Here is a 17005-nt window from a genome sequence, read left to right as displayed (position 1 = left end):
TTCTAGTCTGGTACGGATTAAATTTAAGTATTATTTTTTTTTTTTTATTAAAAATTAAATAATAACAATAAATTTAAATCCACTAGATCAACATTAATCAATTTATTAAATAAGATACAAATTTACAATAATTATATACATTTAATAATTAATTACTCAATAATAAAAACACGGGTTAATAAAATAGTTAAAAAAATATATATTACATCATTGAACACAATCGCTAAGTTAATTACTCGCTATATTAATTAGTAATATCATTAATTTATTCATTATCATTAACATAATAAAAACAATTAAGAATCAAACGCATTCGAGGAAAATCTTCTTGAAATCCGGCGCGGAGCCTCCGATGTGTCTGAGGGTAGCGTCATTCACGCTGTCGTGGTCGATCTCGGACCTTTTGAGGGTGCCTTTGAGACTAGCATTGCCGAGCTTTTCTTGGGACTTTTCCTCGGGAAAGAGCTTGTCCAAGTCGTTCATCGAATAACCGGGGGAGATTTTCTTCAAATGGTACGACTGGATCTTCGGTTTTGTGTTTACAATAAGTTTTACGTTCTTTTTATTTGATGAATTTTTATTACTACTATTACTAATATTATGATTGTTCTTATTGTTATTTGCAACAGGATTCACTTTGTTGACAGATACGGTGTTCTCGATGATCCAGGTGTCGTCGATGATCTTTGGTGTGAATGATCTCATGTTAATTTTGTCGGGTAATTTTTTCGGTGAGAAAATTTCGGTCTGAAAATCAAATAATCAATTAATTTTTCAGATAAATTTTAAAAAGTAGGAAATTGTTTTGGTCAGATTTTGAGAATAAGAGTTTTTCATCAGATCTCCAAGTTTTGAGGTCCTAGGAAGCCGTTCCGATTTTTCCCGGCTGGACTTCCGGCCGCGTGTGTGTGTATGTATGTATGTAAATAAAATTTTGTCGTAGGAATCTTTAGAACGAATCAACCGATCGAGATGAGCGACACGGCGTTCAAAAGTGTTCATTGAGACTTCGATCTGATTTGATTTTAAACTCAATCGTACTTTGCCCGAGGAAAAGATATGAAAAACAAATAAAAACCAAAAAAACAATTTTTTTTAAGTTTTTTCTAAATAACTTTCTAAATATTTGACTAATCAACTCCAGACATCAGAGACACTTTTTTGGACTTGAAAGACTAAGTCGAATGCCGCCAAGCAAGTCAAAATTGAACGACAAGTTCAAAAATTATAGCCATTTAAAAATTTCTAAATACTCGTTTTTTAATATAACTTTTGAATTCTTCGATCGAAGGATTCAAGAGCTTGTAAAAAATTTTCGTACTTAAAAAATTGCCCCGAAGCAAATTAAAATCGAACGACGTATTCAGAAGTTATAGCCTAAAATTTCTAAATAATCGTATTTTTGATATAACTTTTGGATTTTCTAGCTCGAAGAGCTAAATAATCAACCAATTGGAAGATTTTCTCGGAAAAAGCGAGAAGTTTCAGCAGTGGCCTACTGGTCAACCGCTTTTCAAATTTGATAAACATCATTGAAAAGTATTTTGTTCACAAATATCAAATTTCAAGTCTGGAAAATCAAGAACTAACCTACACCAAAAACGTCAAAAATGGTGCATTGCAATATTCGTTTCTTTTTGCATTATTATTGAAACTAAATTATTGTTCTTGAACAAATCCATCAGGACATCATTTTTGAAGAACATTTTATTTATAAATATCGAATTAGGAGTGTAGAGCATCAAAAACGTCAAAAATGATGCATAGCAGAAATGAATATTTGAACTTAAGCTATCTTAAGGGCATCTTTATAAAAGAGACCCAACAAAAAAATTCTTGCATTTCATCTAAAGCAAGTAAAAAGTCCTAAACTTTTTCACCGAATTCTATATACAACAAAATAGTTATATCTAAAAGTTTCTAAATAATCGTATTTTTGACATAACTTTTGGATTTTTTAGCTTGAAAAGCTAAAAAATCAACCAATTAGAAGCTTACCTTGGTCCCTTTCCTTTGAAAGAACTCAAAGTCATCATTAGCCACAGTAGTAACCGAACAGCAGCTCCTACTGCGACTTTTACAGGAACTAAGAGTGTCATCAAAGTTCTCGTTATCAAAATCGTAGCTTCCGTCATCAGAACTGTCAAACCCGTCCTCTTCATAGTCCTTCCTCATAAGATCCATCTGCCTGTCCTTCCGAATGAGGTCTTTGATGTCATAAGTCCTTGAATCCAGACCCACGCGCAAGTACTTCGATTGATCAAAACTCTGGTTGCGTCTCACCAAGTTCCGAGTGAACTCCTGCTCGTCCTTCCTGATCTGGATCTTAAGGTCCTTGTCCTTCTTAGAAACCTCCTCGCGGATTTCATCAAGACTCCTGGCGAACTGCTTCCTCTTGGGGTCTTCCAGCTGGACCAGGTTCTCCATATTCTGTCCAAAGACATCAGTGCTGCCGATCTTCCTTTTGGTTCCGAATTCAAAGTTCTCGTTCATTTTTATCAGTCGTTGCGTCGACTGGGTGTCAATTGAGTTGGTCTTCGAATCTTTGTGCTGACGAGGTTCGAATGTGGAACTCGTGAACGACGTCAGTTCCGCAGGCAGTGAACCGTAATTGTCGTCTGTTAGGGATTGGGCGCGCGGGTAGTGCTGAATGCCCATTGTTATTGTTCCAGTTCGTGCTGAAAAATGCAAATTAATTTTTTCAATTAGTATCTTGCTGTGTAACTTCTAAAGTTAATGAATTATTGATTGGTACCTCGGTTTTGATGATTATGAAGCCTGCCGTAAAGGCTGCCATTGGTAAGCGGAAATTTTAATCCATGGTTTAGGTTAAGTTGTAATTTGTACTCGGCGTCTTGTTCAAAATGACGAAATTTACCATCTACGCCACCTTAGAACAGAATTTCATGAAATATTTTCTAGGTAGTTTTTGGGACTAGTTGAGGGTATCCCCACTCTTATTGCGCGCGCAATTCGGTTAAGGTTATCCCCACTTTTATTGTGCACGCAACTTACTGTAGAATTTTACACTATATTACAGTATCTTACTGAAATAATACAAGGTCTTACAGCAACTCGCATGGAAAAATATGCCTAAGATCCAATATGCCAAAACTTAGACATTAATTTTTTTTTGAAAAAAATAAATTGTAATTTTGAAGTCTTCTTATATCTTGATAAAAAAGATTTTAGTAAAAATATTGTACCAAAAAAATTATCTTAAAAAAAATTTTTTTTTCTTGATTTATGAAAAATTCTTGAGTCAAGAAATTTGTTTTGAGTAAATTTTGTTTTTCTAAGAAATTTTTTGACTTTATAAAAAATCAATTTCTTCTAAATGCATTTTTTGCAAACATATAGATATTATGTAAGTCACATGTATATTTTTCGAAGAAGTTGCGCGCGCAACAACAACAGCAGTATAAATAACCTCTAATAACATTAAAATAAAAGTTTTAGGTTTATTACTCACAGTGTGCTAGTTTACGCATATTATCTTGCTTGGTGTAGACTTTAGCGACGTATCGGCAGAACATTTTGTCAAATATCGCGAGAAATACTGGCAGTAATGTGTCTTTTATCAACGGCAGCCATATTGCGATGTTTTGAGGCGTGCAAAAGCCGTTTAGTAACTCAGGCCTTATTGAAATCACCTGAAAATTCAGAAAAAAATATTTGTATTTTTATTCTTCGTATTTTTTGACATTAAAATTGATTGCATTGACTTTTTCATAAAATTGTAATTTTTTTCCATTTAATTTAAACAGTATAAGCCTTTTGTTTCTATTTCTTTTGAAATAAAAATAGAACTGTTAATTATAAAAATAAATAAACAAATGTATATTTATTTGCTCATCAAAATAGTTGGATATTAGTCTTACGTCGTAAAAAAACTTTCAATTTTACGTGATTCGGTGAAACCAAACGGTCGCGCTTTTAGGAGTTCGTGTATCGTTATAATGTATATCGTTATCTTATTTTATACATTATAAAGAATATATGGTCTTTATTTTATTTATTTAACAAATAATTATTATTAGCTTTAAAAATAATTGAAATAATAATCATTTTTGTGATCTTTGATTAATTACAATTAAAATTAATTGAAAGCTCTGAAAAAAATTCTACTTCTTAAAAAAAAACTCGTAATTGCGTCAAAATAAATTCACAAAATAAAACAAATTAAAATTTAAAAGTTATTTAATAATAGAGTTCATAATTGTATTGAGGATTTTCAAACGACTGCACATGCCGGATTCTAGGTTGGTTGAACTCTGGGTGTGACATCCGGAAATTCACTTAAATATTAAAAATATTTTGTAATTATAATACTTTTTGCTTTTCAAAAAAAATCTTCTCCAAGAAACTATTAAAATTCATTTAAAGCAAGTAACAACAGTAAATAAATAAGTCAATTAAATAATTAGCAAAATTCAGAATTTCCGAGCCAGTGAAAGTCGCAATAATATCTTTTAAAATAATTATAAATATTAATGGTAATTTTTAAGTAGCGTTATTATTTTAAATTATAAATTACAAAGAGTTCAAGTTTTAAGAGTTAATGTTAATTATTTATGTGTTTAGAGCAGTAATTGAAAATTTTGAAATAATATATATATATATATAATATAATAAGAGGAGAAATTTTTAACGTTTCACTCGCATGTTCGAGTACCTTTCTATTCATATCTTGTGACAAGTGCGATTGTTATTATTCCCGTTGTTAATTATAACGCGCTCCCTCTTGTTATTTTTATTACTATTATAATTATTTATTATTATAATTATGTTTGTCCTCATTTGACGGTACAAATACGACAGTCAATTGCATAAGGTCGGAACAATAATTAATGTTTAACAAGTCAACGCATGTTAAATATATTAGAGTATTTACATGCTCACTCATTCAATTTTCGGCTCTAAATTTTTTTTGACTCTTTAAATTTATTTTTAAGAGTCAATTTTAATGTCAAACTCAATTAAATATATTTTTTTTTATTTAGCTTGCGTAAATATTTTTTAAATATTTTAACAATCAAGATTGTAATATAATATGAATTTTCTATTTATCTTTTGATTTAAAAGTAGGTAAATTTTAACCGGCATAATTTCACTCATAGCAAGAACGATTAATGTTAAGCTAATACTCCATCAGCTCACGGTTTAAGCTTACGGCAAAGTGAATGTTTGTTCTATCTTTTATAATGTGTGTGTATTTATTTACAATGTTTTAATATTTTTATTACAACGCCTTATTTCACTTATGTTCTGTGAAACTATCAAAATAATTATTATTTTAATTACTCACGCGCGTTAAATTATAATAATAATAATAATTAAAATAGCAGTATTAATAACGGTGATAAAAATAATGATAATGATATTAAAAAAAAAAACTAATCGTATTTTTTAAATTATTACACTGAAAAAAAAAATTAACTTGAATCAAGAAAAAAATTTTAAAGAGTTTCATTGTTTTGATTCAAGACCAAAAATTCTTGAATCAAATAAAATTAACTTAAATCAAGAAAAATTTCTTAGCTTAAGAATTTTTTTATTCAAATTAAGAAAATCAAATTCTTCAAAATTATTCACTTGATTGGTCATTTTTTTTTCTGTGTATTATTTGAATTCAAATTTTACAAGTGTAATAACAATAATAATTTTATAAAATTTACAGTTAATTGGCTATCCAGTCTAATAAAAAAATTTTTTTTCTCTAATTTCTCTAATAAAATTTAGAGAAAAAAAATTAAGAAAAAGATTGACCCTGAAGGCCATCCCTACAACTTCCCGCCAATTCCATCACTAGACGCTTAAAATTGCAATTATGACGTTTTTGAGCTCTTCGAGCTCGAAAGAACTATTTGTGTTATTTTGAGCTCTCCGAGCTCAAAAATTTGATAGAAATTTGATAAAACACTATTTTTTAAATTTTCAAACCGCAATAACTTTTGAATAAATGAACTGATTTCTACACAGTTCACGGCATTCGACGCAATTTTTTAAGCCCCATAAAGAATCTTTAAGTTTAAATTGATCAAACTAGGAATTTTGGAGTTATTCTGAAAAAACACTTTTTTCGGTTTTCTTTCGTTCACGATATCTCTCGAACAAATGAACCGATTTTTACCGAACTGACGGCGATCGACGTAGTTTTTCAAGGTTAAAAGTTGATTAGTTTTTGGAATCGATCGGTCAAGCCGTTCAAAAGTTATTTTAAAAAAACCATATTTGAAACAAAATTTTTTGAAGTTTTTTTGAGATTTCTCGAAATCTACCGGTTCAAATCGGTCCAAATTGTATTCAAAATCTAAGTTTGGCCAAACCCTTTCAAATGGCGCCACCCGCGATAAAATCAATAACTTCCCGATATTTGATTTTCTTAGCAGGGAGTTAAAAATTGTTGTATTAGACTGGATAGCCAATTAACTAAAAAATCTATAAAGTATTATAAACCAGTCTTTAAGAAAAATAAATATTAAAAATATTAACAATAATAACAGCCGAGACAAGGACTCGAACCTGGATCTTTTGGGTACGCGACTGTCCGAATTATTTTTTCGCTTATTACCGAAAAAAGTCTCACTGAATAAAATTCTTTCTTTACACAGTTCTAGAAAATTGTCTTTAAAATCAAAAATTTTCCATTATTGTTTTAATCAGGTCCAAAAGGTATTAATTAAATAAAAATTTATGGTATGAGATCTCATACCGAAATGTTGTGGTGAAAAAAAAAATAATAAAAATTGATTAGTCTTCACATTGGATCAAGTACATTGGCTAAAATAATAACTAACTCTTTATTAAGTAAAAACACTGATCTTCAATTCATGTAATATAATTTGAAATAATAATAATAATAATAATAATAATAATAATAATAATAATAAATAATGATATCTTAATAAAAATCTATTACTCCGCAAAATTGTATTAAATAAGAAATTTCCGCCAATAGTTTTTATTAAAACCTCACATAATCCAACTAATAGGAAGTAAACAGTGATTATCAAGCATAATCATAATTCAGTTTGCGTCGAGGATTGGAAACCTGGAGAAACGGTGACCTAATCTCAAGCATCGCGATCGAAATAACCAATTTATCAAACTAGACTCTTTTCGCAAGAGAGTTCAGTTCCTTAATAAAAACAAGGACTGATAACCCGCGTATGCAATTTCAATCCACGTTCAGTCCAGCGGATAGGAGGAGTGTTAAAGTATTGACACAGATTGATCGTTATGCATGATCTGTAACCAGTAGATTGGGTTAGCCTTTTTGAGTTCACGAGGTCGGAATAAAATTATTTTATTAGCATTATCACTGCTTTTATATTTTTGCGTACGTGCTTCGTGTGGCAATCCACCCGTTTTCGTACAAAGGAAAAGTGTTATCCAATTAGGAAGATTTCTTCACTCTCTATTATTCGTCCCCGATATAAAGACCTGGTGACGAAACCCGTCATAAAAAGGGTCTTGCAATTTATCAACTCCCTCATTAAAAGATCCTTTTTCGCAGAAAAGGCCGCTGATTTCCTTTTAGAAAACTCGCTCGACTTCTGACCACTGATCGCTAATTCGGCTTATATTATCCTAATTGGCCCAAAAGATTAATTTAAATCAAGAAAAAAAATTATTTTTTTTAATTCAATAAATTTATTCTAAATACATAGGATTAAAAAAGTTGAATTAAGAAAATAACTTTTGATTAGAGAATTTATTTTTAAATTAAGGTAGAACCCTCGCGTTTTCCGTAGTCAAAAGTTTATGTTAGAGTGTACGGTACATATACTTGAGAGTCATTATTGACAAGTCTAAAACTTTTTGCTGTTTATGTACTTATTTTAGCCAATCACCAACGAGAAACTGATCGTTTGAAAAGTCTGGCAACACTGCATGAGCGTTAAGATATTTTATAGTGGTTACACAGTAGTATTTTGAACCAACTGTAGAGTAACCTCTGTTTTGATACATGCGTTTATTTATTTATTTACATACATTTATTCGGAAATATAATTACAATGTCTGAAAAAAAAATAATTGACAGTATTGTTTTGTTTTTTCAGAAAAATCAGTAATTAAATTTTTTGTGTTGATGTATTAACTGATTTTAAATTTTACTATTTTTTATTATTTCATCTAACTATTATTTTTATAACTTATCAAAGATTAATATATATTATTATATTAAAATAGTTAATTTTTTTAAATTTTTAATAAATATAGAAAAATACTTATTTTCATAAAATAATCATTGTTATGTTTTTTTTTAAATAAATAAAATTAATAACTATAATATTACACCTAACGTACATTAAACTTTTCAAATTTTTCAGCGCTTGCGCGTTTCATACTTTTTTCGCGGCTCACAAAACTTGCGTTGTTCCCATAGCTTTATTAACGTATCCCATCCTCGGCTAAAGTCTGGTAAATTTTTCATTACTTATTAATAAATATCTCTGAAACTGTGTGGTAATTATCAATGAAATTATTTTTAAAAAATTGTTTAGTTGTTAGTTAACGTTACTCTAGTTTTTTAAAAATATCCTAAGAAAATTTTCTGAGATATAAAAATGTTTGTAGGTAAACTTTTGGATATCCCGTATACCGTAATGTATAAGAGCGTTCAAAACTCAAACTTTGAAATTAAATATCTCTGAAACTAGATGGTCAAAAATTTTCAAATTGCGCCAATCGATGCAGAATTATATGAACATTAATCTGCCAAAATTAAAAAAAAAATCCTAAGAAAACTACTCTGGCGAGGGTACTACCTTAAGCCAAAAGAAATTTTTTTTTTTTTTTTCAAAAAAGCTGTTGTCTTCACTTTGATTAGGAGTGTCATCTCATTTTTACTTTTAATTCTGGCTAAATAATTAAAGTTACAGAAAAAATCAAGAAATGCAAGTCTCAAAAAATTCTGTAGGCAAGAATATTATTTTAGAGCCGATATTTTCTGACTTACCAAAACAGGAAGATGATCGAAGACATAGCAGACGAACAAGATGCTAAATACAGTGGACTTGCTTCCACTCTCGTCTACCCTGGGCTTCCTCTTCCTCAGGCAAGCTCTAGAATTAGTAGACCCACTGGTAAAAGACCCATTAGAAGGATCCCAATGATGCTGATGATCAAACCCAGAATTCTTCGAACTAGTGTCCGAGAGGTCAGAAACCGATTGCAGAAGCTCAGACTTCGGGGACTGACAAGCGTCTTTGAATATCGTGATGCACAGACCGCATATTGTGCCGAACAGCAGAAGAATCTTCAGTGCATTGACGAAGAGCCCGTATTTTACTGAAACCTCTTGAGCCAAGAACACACAAGTTTCCGACTCAAAGTTGAGGATTCCAGTGAATCCGATGCAAGCGCTGATCACGGTCAGTGAGACCAGGTGGTACTTTAGGTGGTTCTTCGTTAGGCTTGAGTCTTCCTTGGTAAAAATCGCCGCGAAGATCGCGATTGATGTGAGAGTCAGTTGCTGCAGCACGCTGGAGGAGTTCAGCAGCCAGACTAATGATGAACATATTTCTGTAACACGTTGATTAGGTCATTAGATTTGATTTGGTCTTGCCTGAATTTTAAAGAAACTCTTACCTCCAAAGTGATTAACTGGACGTATAAGTGTTAGTATGGCATAAAGTAGTAGCCCTAATTGATGTGCCAAACTCTGTGTGATGATGGCAACTGTGAGGACGTCGATCCTGCGCTTCAAGGACGACGGCTGGTTCTGGTAGATCAGCAGTGACCAGGATAACAACAATATGCAAATTGGAGAACCGACACAAGTTGCTAACCATTCGCCCACCTCGCTACGCATTTCTGTAAAACAAAATAATTTTTTTTTTTCATGATAGGCGAAGAGTTTTAGAAAACTTTCCTTGAAAAGATGTTCAATGCAGTTTTTAGTATGTGGTTAGTAAATTTTCCTGGAGAATGTACTTTGATGTTAGTCACGACGGGTTTGTGGATAAAAGTAGAAGGGTGATGTTGTGGCAAAGTTGATATACCAATAAATGTCATAAGAGACATTTAAATGTTTCTCATCGTGTTTCTGGCTTGTATTATATTTTTATACCTTGATGCAACTCTGGCTTTTCGCTATTAGTTGAGCAACTTTCTAGTCGGCATGTAAACTGCTGTTTAAATTTCATTTTCCAAGTCATAATTTTCGCATAGAAAGCCGTATAATTTCGTTGAAAATCTATGAAAAGCCGTGAGACCATTGAAAATAACACTAATTATTCATTAAAAAAATTTGTTTTTTTTTTTTTTTTTTTGTGACCATCTTACCCCGGGTCGTCAGAATTGCATGCGCGTTTGTAGAGACCTAAAGGCAACTACAAGAATACAACCTATCCAAAAAGTTTCAAAATCGGACGAGTAGTTTCTGAGATTTCGGCGTTACAAAAGTTGTTTAAAAGTCTGAGGGCGTGGGTTCGAATCCCGGACGAAGTTTTTTAAAAAATTTAGTGGTTTTAATTTAAAAAGTTTTTAATTTATATCATTGTAAAAAATTAATTGTAAACAATGATGATAATAGCATGAGCATCTTTCCCACAATTTTGAAATTTTAAAGACTGACTTTCTCGCAAGGTAATCACGCACAGCATTTCTCATTTTCTGTGGGACTCAAGCGGTTCTCCTCGAGATTTGAGTTCCGTTTTAAACAATTGGAATTACGTGTCTAAGCATTACATGCTAGATAAAATGATTATTATTTAAAAACCGGTTTATTTTTGAGTCATTCTAAGTTTTTTACAGGAAACGTAAACACAATCAATGACTCGATATTTTGAAAGGTTTGTCCTTAGGTATTAACTAGTTATACACATTAGCCTGAGTTGTATTACTTTGTAGCATTTACAAGTTGTGCAACTTTCAATCCCGCTCAACCGTGAGCGAGAAATTTTCTGACCTTGTATGCGTACAATAATTAATTCACTAATTTATCTCACTCCCGTGAAAACAAAGACATCTGGGCCATCAAAAGTAACATCATCTTTTCTCACTCAATATCAATCAACTTTCTCTACTATTTTCTAAATTTCGCAGTTTTTCGTTACTTTCTCCTAAAAATAAACAAATAAATTTATTTTTAACCCCGAATTATTGCTTTAAAAAAATTTACCGCTTTTTGGGATGTGAAAAAGCCTATTTGCACCTAAAATCTTGAAAAACTCGTTATAGAAACTTTCAATGAACCCAAATATCGATTTTTTTTTCAAAATTCTGCAGGTCAAATTTTTGGCTTAGCCAGATGCGTCTGAAGCTTTACTACCACGCAAAAAACACGGGATCGAATCCCCGGCCTATTTTTTTCTTTTTTAAATTACAATTTCCTCCTTTCAAAGCAATTTAATAATTTAATTACAAAAAAACAAACTTTTCTATTTTCCTAGAATAAAATTCTAATAAGAATTCCTTGAGCCATATAAGCAGCTTAAAAAAAGGCGACCTGAGGTCAATTATCCTAGAAAGTATTCCAACCCACGTTACGCATTACCCGCGAATCGTTCTCGCGGCAAATGACCTGGGTCAAAGTGGGTCACTCTGTACAGTAGAAAGACAGGACAACAACTGGTTCTCCGTTATTGGATTTATCCAAGCATATCCCGTAAGTATTGCCGGTTATCTCACGCTGACATCTCATCTACCCGCTCAAATTTATCGCCGCGAATTCCTCAGTCCCTATTCCCCTTCCGAACTCCCTATTTCGAGCAAATACCTATTACACACTTCAAAATTCAAAATGAAAAAAAAATATTTTCAATAAATCTAACCTATCCCCGTTTTTTCGATCCCACGTTGGGCGCCATAGGGCACACTTAGATCTTCATCAGAGAACAAAGGACACGATCTTTATTGTCATGCTTGTGGACAATGAGGATTATTATGCACTAGGCTGTGGCTCTTACTATTACTATTACTGTTATTGTTATTGTTATTGCGGGATAATAACATACAAGGTAGAGTTGCTTGATAAGTGGAGGCTGCAATGGACTAAACGTCTTGAAAGAGGATGGGCCGTGCGTGGGAACGCACTGCTATAGTATTTATGTATCATATACATTTATATACATATGTATGCATGTACATTGTAGATTAGTGTGTAGAATAGGATAATCATAATGTAAATGCTAAGTATCGTTACGGACCAGGCTGCACCTTCGCTTTGTACCAACTACAAAGACATTGCGAGAGCTGGATGTAGGTAAACGTGTCATAAATATATGGTTGGCTTTTTTGTTGGATATGACCGATCACTTTTTTGTTTTTTTTTTGTATTTGTAATTGACCTTTCGTGATTTTAGATCTACGTGGGCTTTTTTAAATTGAGAATTACAGATTAAGGTTCTGAAGTAATCGCGGATGAGACGGTAATAACAGTTTTTTTTTTTACGGCCACGATATTTTAAGATCTTTGGAGTGAAATGAACGACCACATTTTGATTCATAAATAAAATTTAAATTACTTAATATATACTAAATTATCAATTATTTTAGTTGAAGAAAAAAACTTTTTTTTTTTTTTTTTTTTTTCATAAAAAAACGGTATTTTTAAAATCAATTTTTTTGTCCTAATTCTGTTAAGAAATTGCTTCCTACGTTCAAAAGTTACTTTTAATGCTACTTTATACTGGGCAATGATAAAATAATAAAAAAATTTTTTTCACGAAAACTGCCATTAAAAATAACATTTTTCATTATTAATGTATCTTTTTTAATAACTATGGTTCTAATTTTTCTGAAAATTTATTTTTCAGCTGAAAAATTACTTTTAAAGCTACTCTATGCTGGACAATAACAAAAATTTGAAAAAAAAAAATTTTTTTTTCACGAAAACTGCTATTAAAAACACTATTTTTCATGATTAATGTATCTTTTCCAATAATTATGATTCTAATTCTTCTCAAAAAAATTTTTCAAGCTTAAAAGTATCTATCAGTACTCCTCTTTATCGTAAAAAAAACAAATTTCTAAAAAAAAAATTTTTGCAAAATAAATTACAACAAAAAAATGAATATCTCTACTATCAGCCGCATATAAATTAGTTTCTATAAATCAAAAAGTAACTCGGAAACTAAACTCCTGCGAATGTTCCATAAATCAAACAAACTTAATTACCAGTAACTTTGACCATTTCCTTAATTAATTAACTTACATAACCAATTAACGTTAACTGGTCACTTTCTCCCTGAAAATCGGTAATAAATCAAAGCTCTATTCAAACTCGACCCTACTGCTATAAAAATAATTAAAAAGCATGCATTAATTACTCTCTCTATATATATTCGATTAAATAATTCCCATGTTTAATAATTACAATGCAACTCACTATAAAAAAGAAATCTAGTTACTATTCTCCGTACTTGCTACAATAGTTCACAGAGCCTTGACTTAACTGTATCATAAATACCGGCCGTAAAAACCGTACTGACTTTTCATTATTTATTATTCATTATCATTATCATTATACAGCAAAATTTATTAATATTATCATTGATTAATTTAATATTTGATAATATTTTATATGAATTATTGCTGTTAAAAATTTTAAGTGAAAATGAAAAAATTTGATATTGCACACCTCAATAAGCCCGAATATCGATTTTTTTTTCAAAATTCTGCAGGTCAAAATTTTGACTTAGCCATATGCGTCTGACGCTTTACTACCACGCAAAAGACCCGGGATCGATTCCTCAGCCCATTTTTTTTTTTTTTTTTTTTTTAAACTACAATTACTTCTTTTCAAAGAACTTTAATAATTTATTTACAGAGACAAATAATTTTTTTAATTTTCTAGAAAAAAAACTTTAATCAGAATTCCTTGAGCCATATAAGCATAATTATTATTACTGTACCGAAAAATTTTTCAATAATATATTTAGTTAATTCAACATTTTGTATAAATTATTGCTGTTAAAAATTTTAAGTAAAAATAAAAAAATTTTGAAATTGCACGCCTCAAAAAGCAAATAAAAAATTTCAAAGAAATTTTAATAATTTTATTATTTGAAGCTCATATTAAATTAAATCCAGATCTTTTGAATGAAGTTAGTATAAATACAAACATAAATTGTATGTACACGGACAATTACAAATAATTCTCATGACCGCGTTTGTGGCGGAGACGGATCTGGAAATAAACTAGAATAAAATTGTACTTGATTGAGACACGGAATACGGAATACTGACACGTTACATGAGACACGGCATGAATTACCACTTAGTGTTAGAGAGCAGGAAAAATTCGTCGACATTGCTGGATTAAACATTATGTGTAATATGTTACAATCGGTCAGAGGTCGTTTTAATAAACCCGCCCGCGCAATTTACTCCAGTTCAAGGATAACTATTTTATTTATTATAATAAGGTACTATTTTCATACGCAAAAAAAAAAAAATTTTTTTGTGTTAAAAAAAAATTTTTTTGATTCTAGAAAATTTAAATGATTAAAGTAGAAATATCTCCAAATTTTTATCAAGGTTATTTTTTTAATGAAACTTATCATTTGCCAGAAAAATAATAGAAAATTAAAATCTCATATGACCTTGAGAAAATTTTCTTTTTTTTTTTAATTGTTTACTTGATATCGATACTAGTTTTCGGCTCTAGGAAAATTTACTAGTTACTGCATTCATTCTAGTAGCTTTGGGGAAAAAAAAATTTTTTTAAATCCACATCATAAGTTAATTTTATAATTAGAATCAATTAATTCAATATAATAGAAGATTTTATCAATTTTTGTTTAGGTTCATCTTTCAAGCTCCATAACTCGGCAACTATATATTCTAGAGCTTCGGCTTGAAGGAAATTTTTTGTAGAAAATTTAAAGCTTTATAAAAGTTGCTTCATTCATTTTTTCGAAAAAAAATTTTTTTAATGCAAAAAAATTAAGTTGAAAGTAAAAAAAAATTCTCTAAATTATTAAATTTCACAAATAATCAAGTTTAATAATTTTTATTAAAAAATCATGATAAATATTATCGAAGCAGGTCAATGCTTTCTAAATTCGCACTTATTTGTATAAACTATAAAAAATCGCTAATAAATCTTTGTAATTTAAAAAAAAAATTCAAACTCATAAAAATTTCCCTCCAATTTTCTACTTAACTGAAAATAAACAAAGTAAAGCGTAAGCTTAAGCCTTATCTCGAAAGAGAAATCATGTCACTAGAATAAATTAGTTCTAGTCGATCGAAAAACATAATCGCCCGGAGGAAACATAAAATCTAAATAACTGGTTCAAAATCGCAAGTGGGACACCTGGTGACCCGCCGATCCCCGATTTCTAGCCCCTCAAAATACAAACTCACAACTCATTATGCATTATGATTACTTACTGGTAAAGTCAGTGTCTTTTGTAGATAATTATCACCGTGAAGCGCAGCGACATCGCGTTGTATCCGTTAAAAAATCCCACGTGCTCTCATTAAGACTAATTGTTATCAGATAAGTATCCTGAGCAACCGGATCATTGAGCTGCACTTGCACATAGTATTTAAAAACTGTTATTACACTGTTGAAAATTTTTGTAAGATTACAAGTATTTTATAAAGAAAAATGTTTAATTTTAAAGAGTAGGAAATTGTTTTGATCAGATTTTGAGAATAAGAGTTTTTTATCAGATCTCCAAGTTTCGAGGTCCTAGGAAGCCGTTCCGACTTTTCCCGGCTGGACGTCCGGCCGCGTGTGTGTATGTATGTAAATAAAATTTTGTCGTAGGAATCTTTAGAACGAATCAACCGATCGAGATGAGCGACACGGCGTTCAAAAGTGTTCATTGAGACTTCGATCTGATTTGATTTTAAACTCAATCGTACTTTGCCCGAGAAAAAGATATGAAAAACAAATAAAAACCAAAAAAACAATTTTTTTTAAGTTTTTTCTAAATAACTTTCTAAATATTTGGCTAATCAACTCCAGACATCGGAGACACTTTTTTGGACTTAAAAGACTAAGTCGAATGCCGCCAAGCAAGTCAAAATCGAACGACAAGTTCAAAAATTATAGCCATTAAAAAATTTCTAAATACTCGTTTTTTTGAGATAACTTTTAAATTCTTCGATCGAATGACTCAAGAGCTTATAAACAATTTTTGGACTTAAAAAATTGCCCCGAAGCAAACCAAAATCGAACGATGTGTTCAGAAGTTATAGCAAAAAATTTCTAACTAATCGTATTTTTGATACAACTTTTGGATTTTTTAGCTCTTCGAGCTAAAAAATCCAAAAATTAGAAACTTGAAGAGCGGGAAACGCTTTTTATAATTTTGACTATCAGTTCCTAAAAAATTTGTAAAATTACCATAAAAATTTTCAACAGTGTATTAAATTGCTTTCGCACTTGAAGCAAAAATTACACTTTTAATTCCTTGGTTCGACACATCGGCCTCAACAATTGGAATAATTATTATTATTAAACCAGTGTAATATATTTAAAGCTTCACAATATCCAAGTATATTTAAGTCACGCACTTATTTTCTCTTACTACCGAGCCCAGCTGCTACTAATCTTATTTAAACCGCACACATGTTCCGATATTTTAGTTCTTCAACATCCAGCTTACCGGGAACCCAAAAGTTCACATTTTCGGGGAAATCAAGGTGAATTTTACCAAACTAAAAAAAAAAAAAAAAAAACTGCACACTAATTAATTTTTAGTAAAACAATGAAAAATATGAATTATTTATGGACAATGTTGAGGAATTATGAACGTCAAAGTAGAAAGGAACGATCACGAAGAAGCCCGAACGAGGACTGACGGGCGGTAGGATTCATTTGGGTCAGCAGAGTACAGCCACACTGAAAACAACGGACTGCTCTCCACTTACTACTACGTACTTCTTACGGTCCCGGCTCGTACTTACTAAAACCAATGCTTACTATGTGGTAATGCAAGCGTGTGCTCGCTGAAGAATGTGTCGAACCTGTAGAAAGCTGGGGGAATGTTAACAAGCTGTGTGTAATTCGAGTGTGTGTGTAATTAAATTAGTTGTA

At 30.9% G+C, this 17005-nt stretch overlaps 1 protein-coding gene across 4 annotated transcripts; it reads right to left on the bottom strand.

The window, feature by feature from the left end:
- Positions 1 to 96: 96 nt before the first annotated feature.
- Positions 97 to 16819, bottom strand: LOC141526700 (uncharacterized). Of its 4 annotated transcripts, none has more exons than XM_074241773.1 (8): positions 16313 to 16819; positions 15349 to 15524; positions 9598 to 9822; positions 8966 to 9531; positions 3473 to 3653; positions 2756 to 2890; positions 1999 to 2678; positions 97 to 747 (listed from the first exon to the last, which is right to left on the bottom strand). In XM_074241773.1, the coding sequence occupies exons 3-8, from the start codon at positions 9818 to 9820 to the stop codon at positions 304 to 306; spliced, it is 2229 nt and encodes a 742-aa protein (XP_074097874.1). In that variant the 5' UTR covers positions 9821 to 9822; positions 15349 to 15524; positions 16313 to 16819; the 3' UTR covers positions 97 to 303. The 4 variants fall into 4 exon arrangements, with proteins under 4 accessions (XP_074097874.1, XP_074097873.1, XP_074097871.1 ...); XM_074241772.1 differs by having other exon boundaries at positions 15349 to 15487; XM_074241770.1 differs by lacking the exons at positions 15349 to 15524; positions 16313 to 16819 and adding an exon at positions 10079 to 10200.
- Positions 16820 to 17005: the final 186 nt, after the last annotated feature.

Source organism: Cotesia typhae, unplaced genomic scaffold (genome assembly GCF_013202065.1).
Source record: "Cotesia typhae breed Kobodo isofemale line unplaced genomic scaffold, CoteBio_Ctyphae contig_36, whole genome shotgun sequence".
NCBI classification, from domain to species: Eukaryota; Metazoa; Arthropoda; class Insecta; order Hymenoptera; family Braconidae; genus Cotesia; species Cotesia typhae.
Note: the sequence above shows the minus strand (reverse complement) of the source record. Positions and strands in the feature narration are given on the sequence as shown.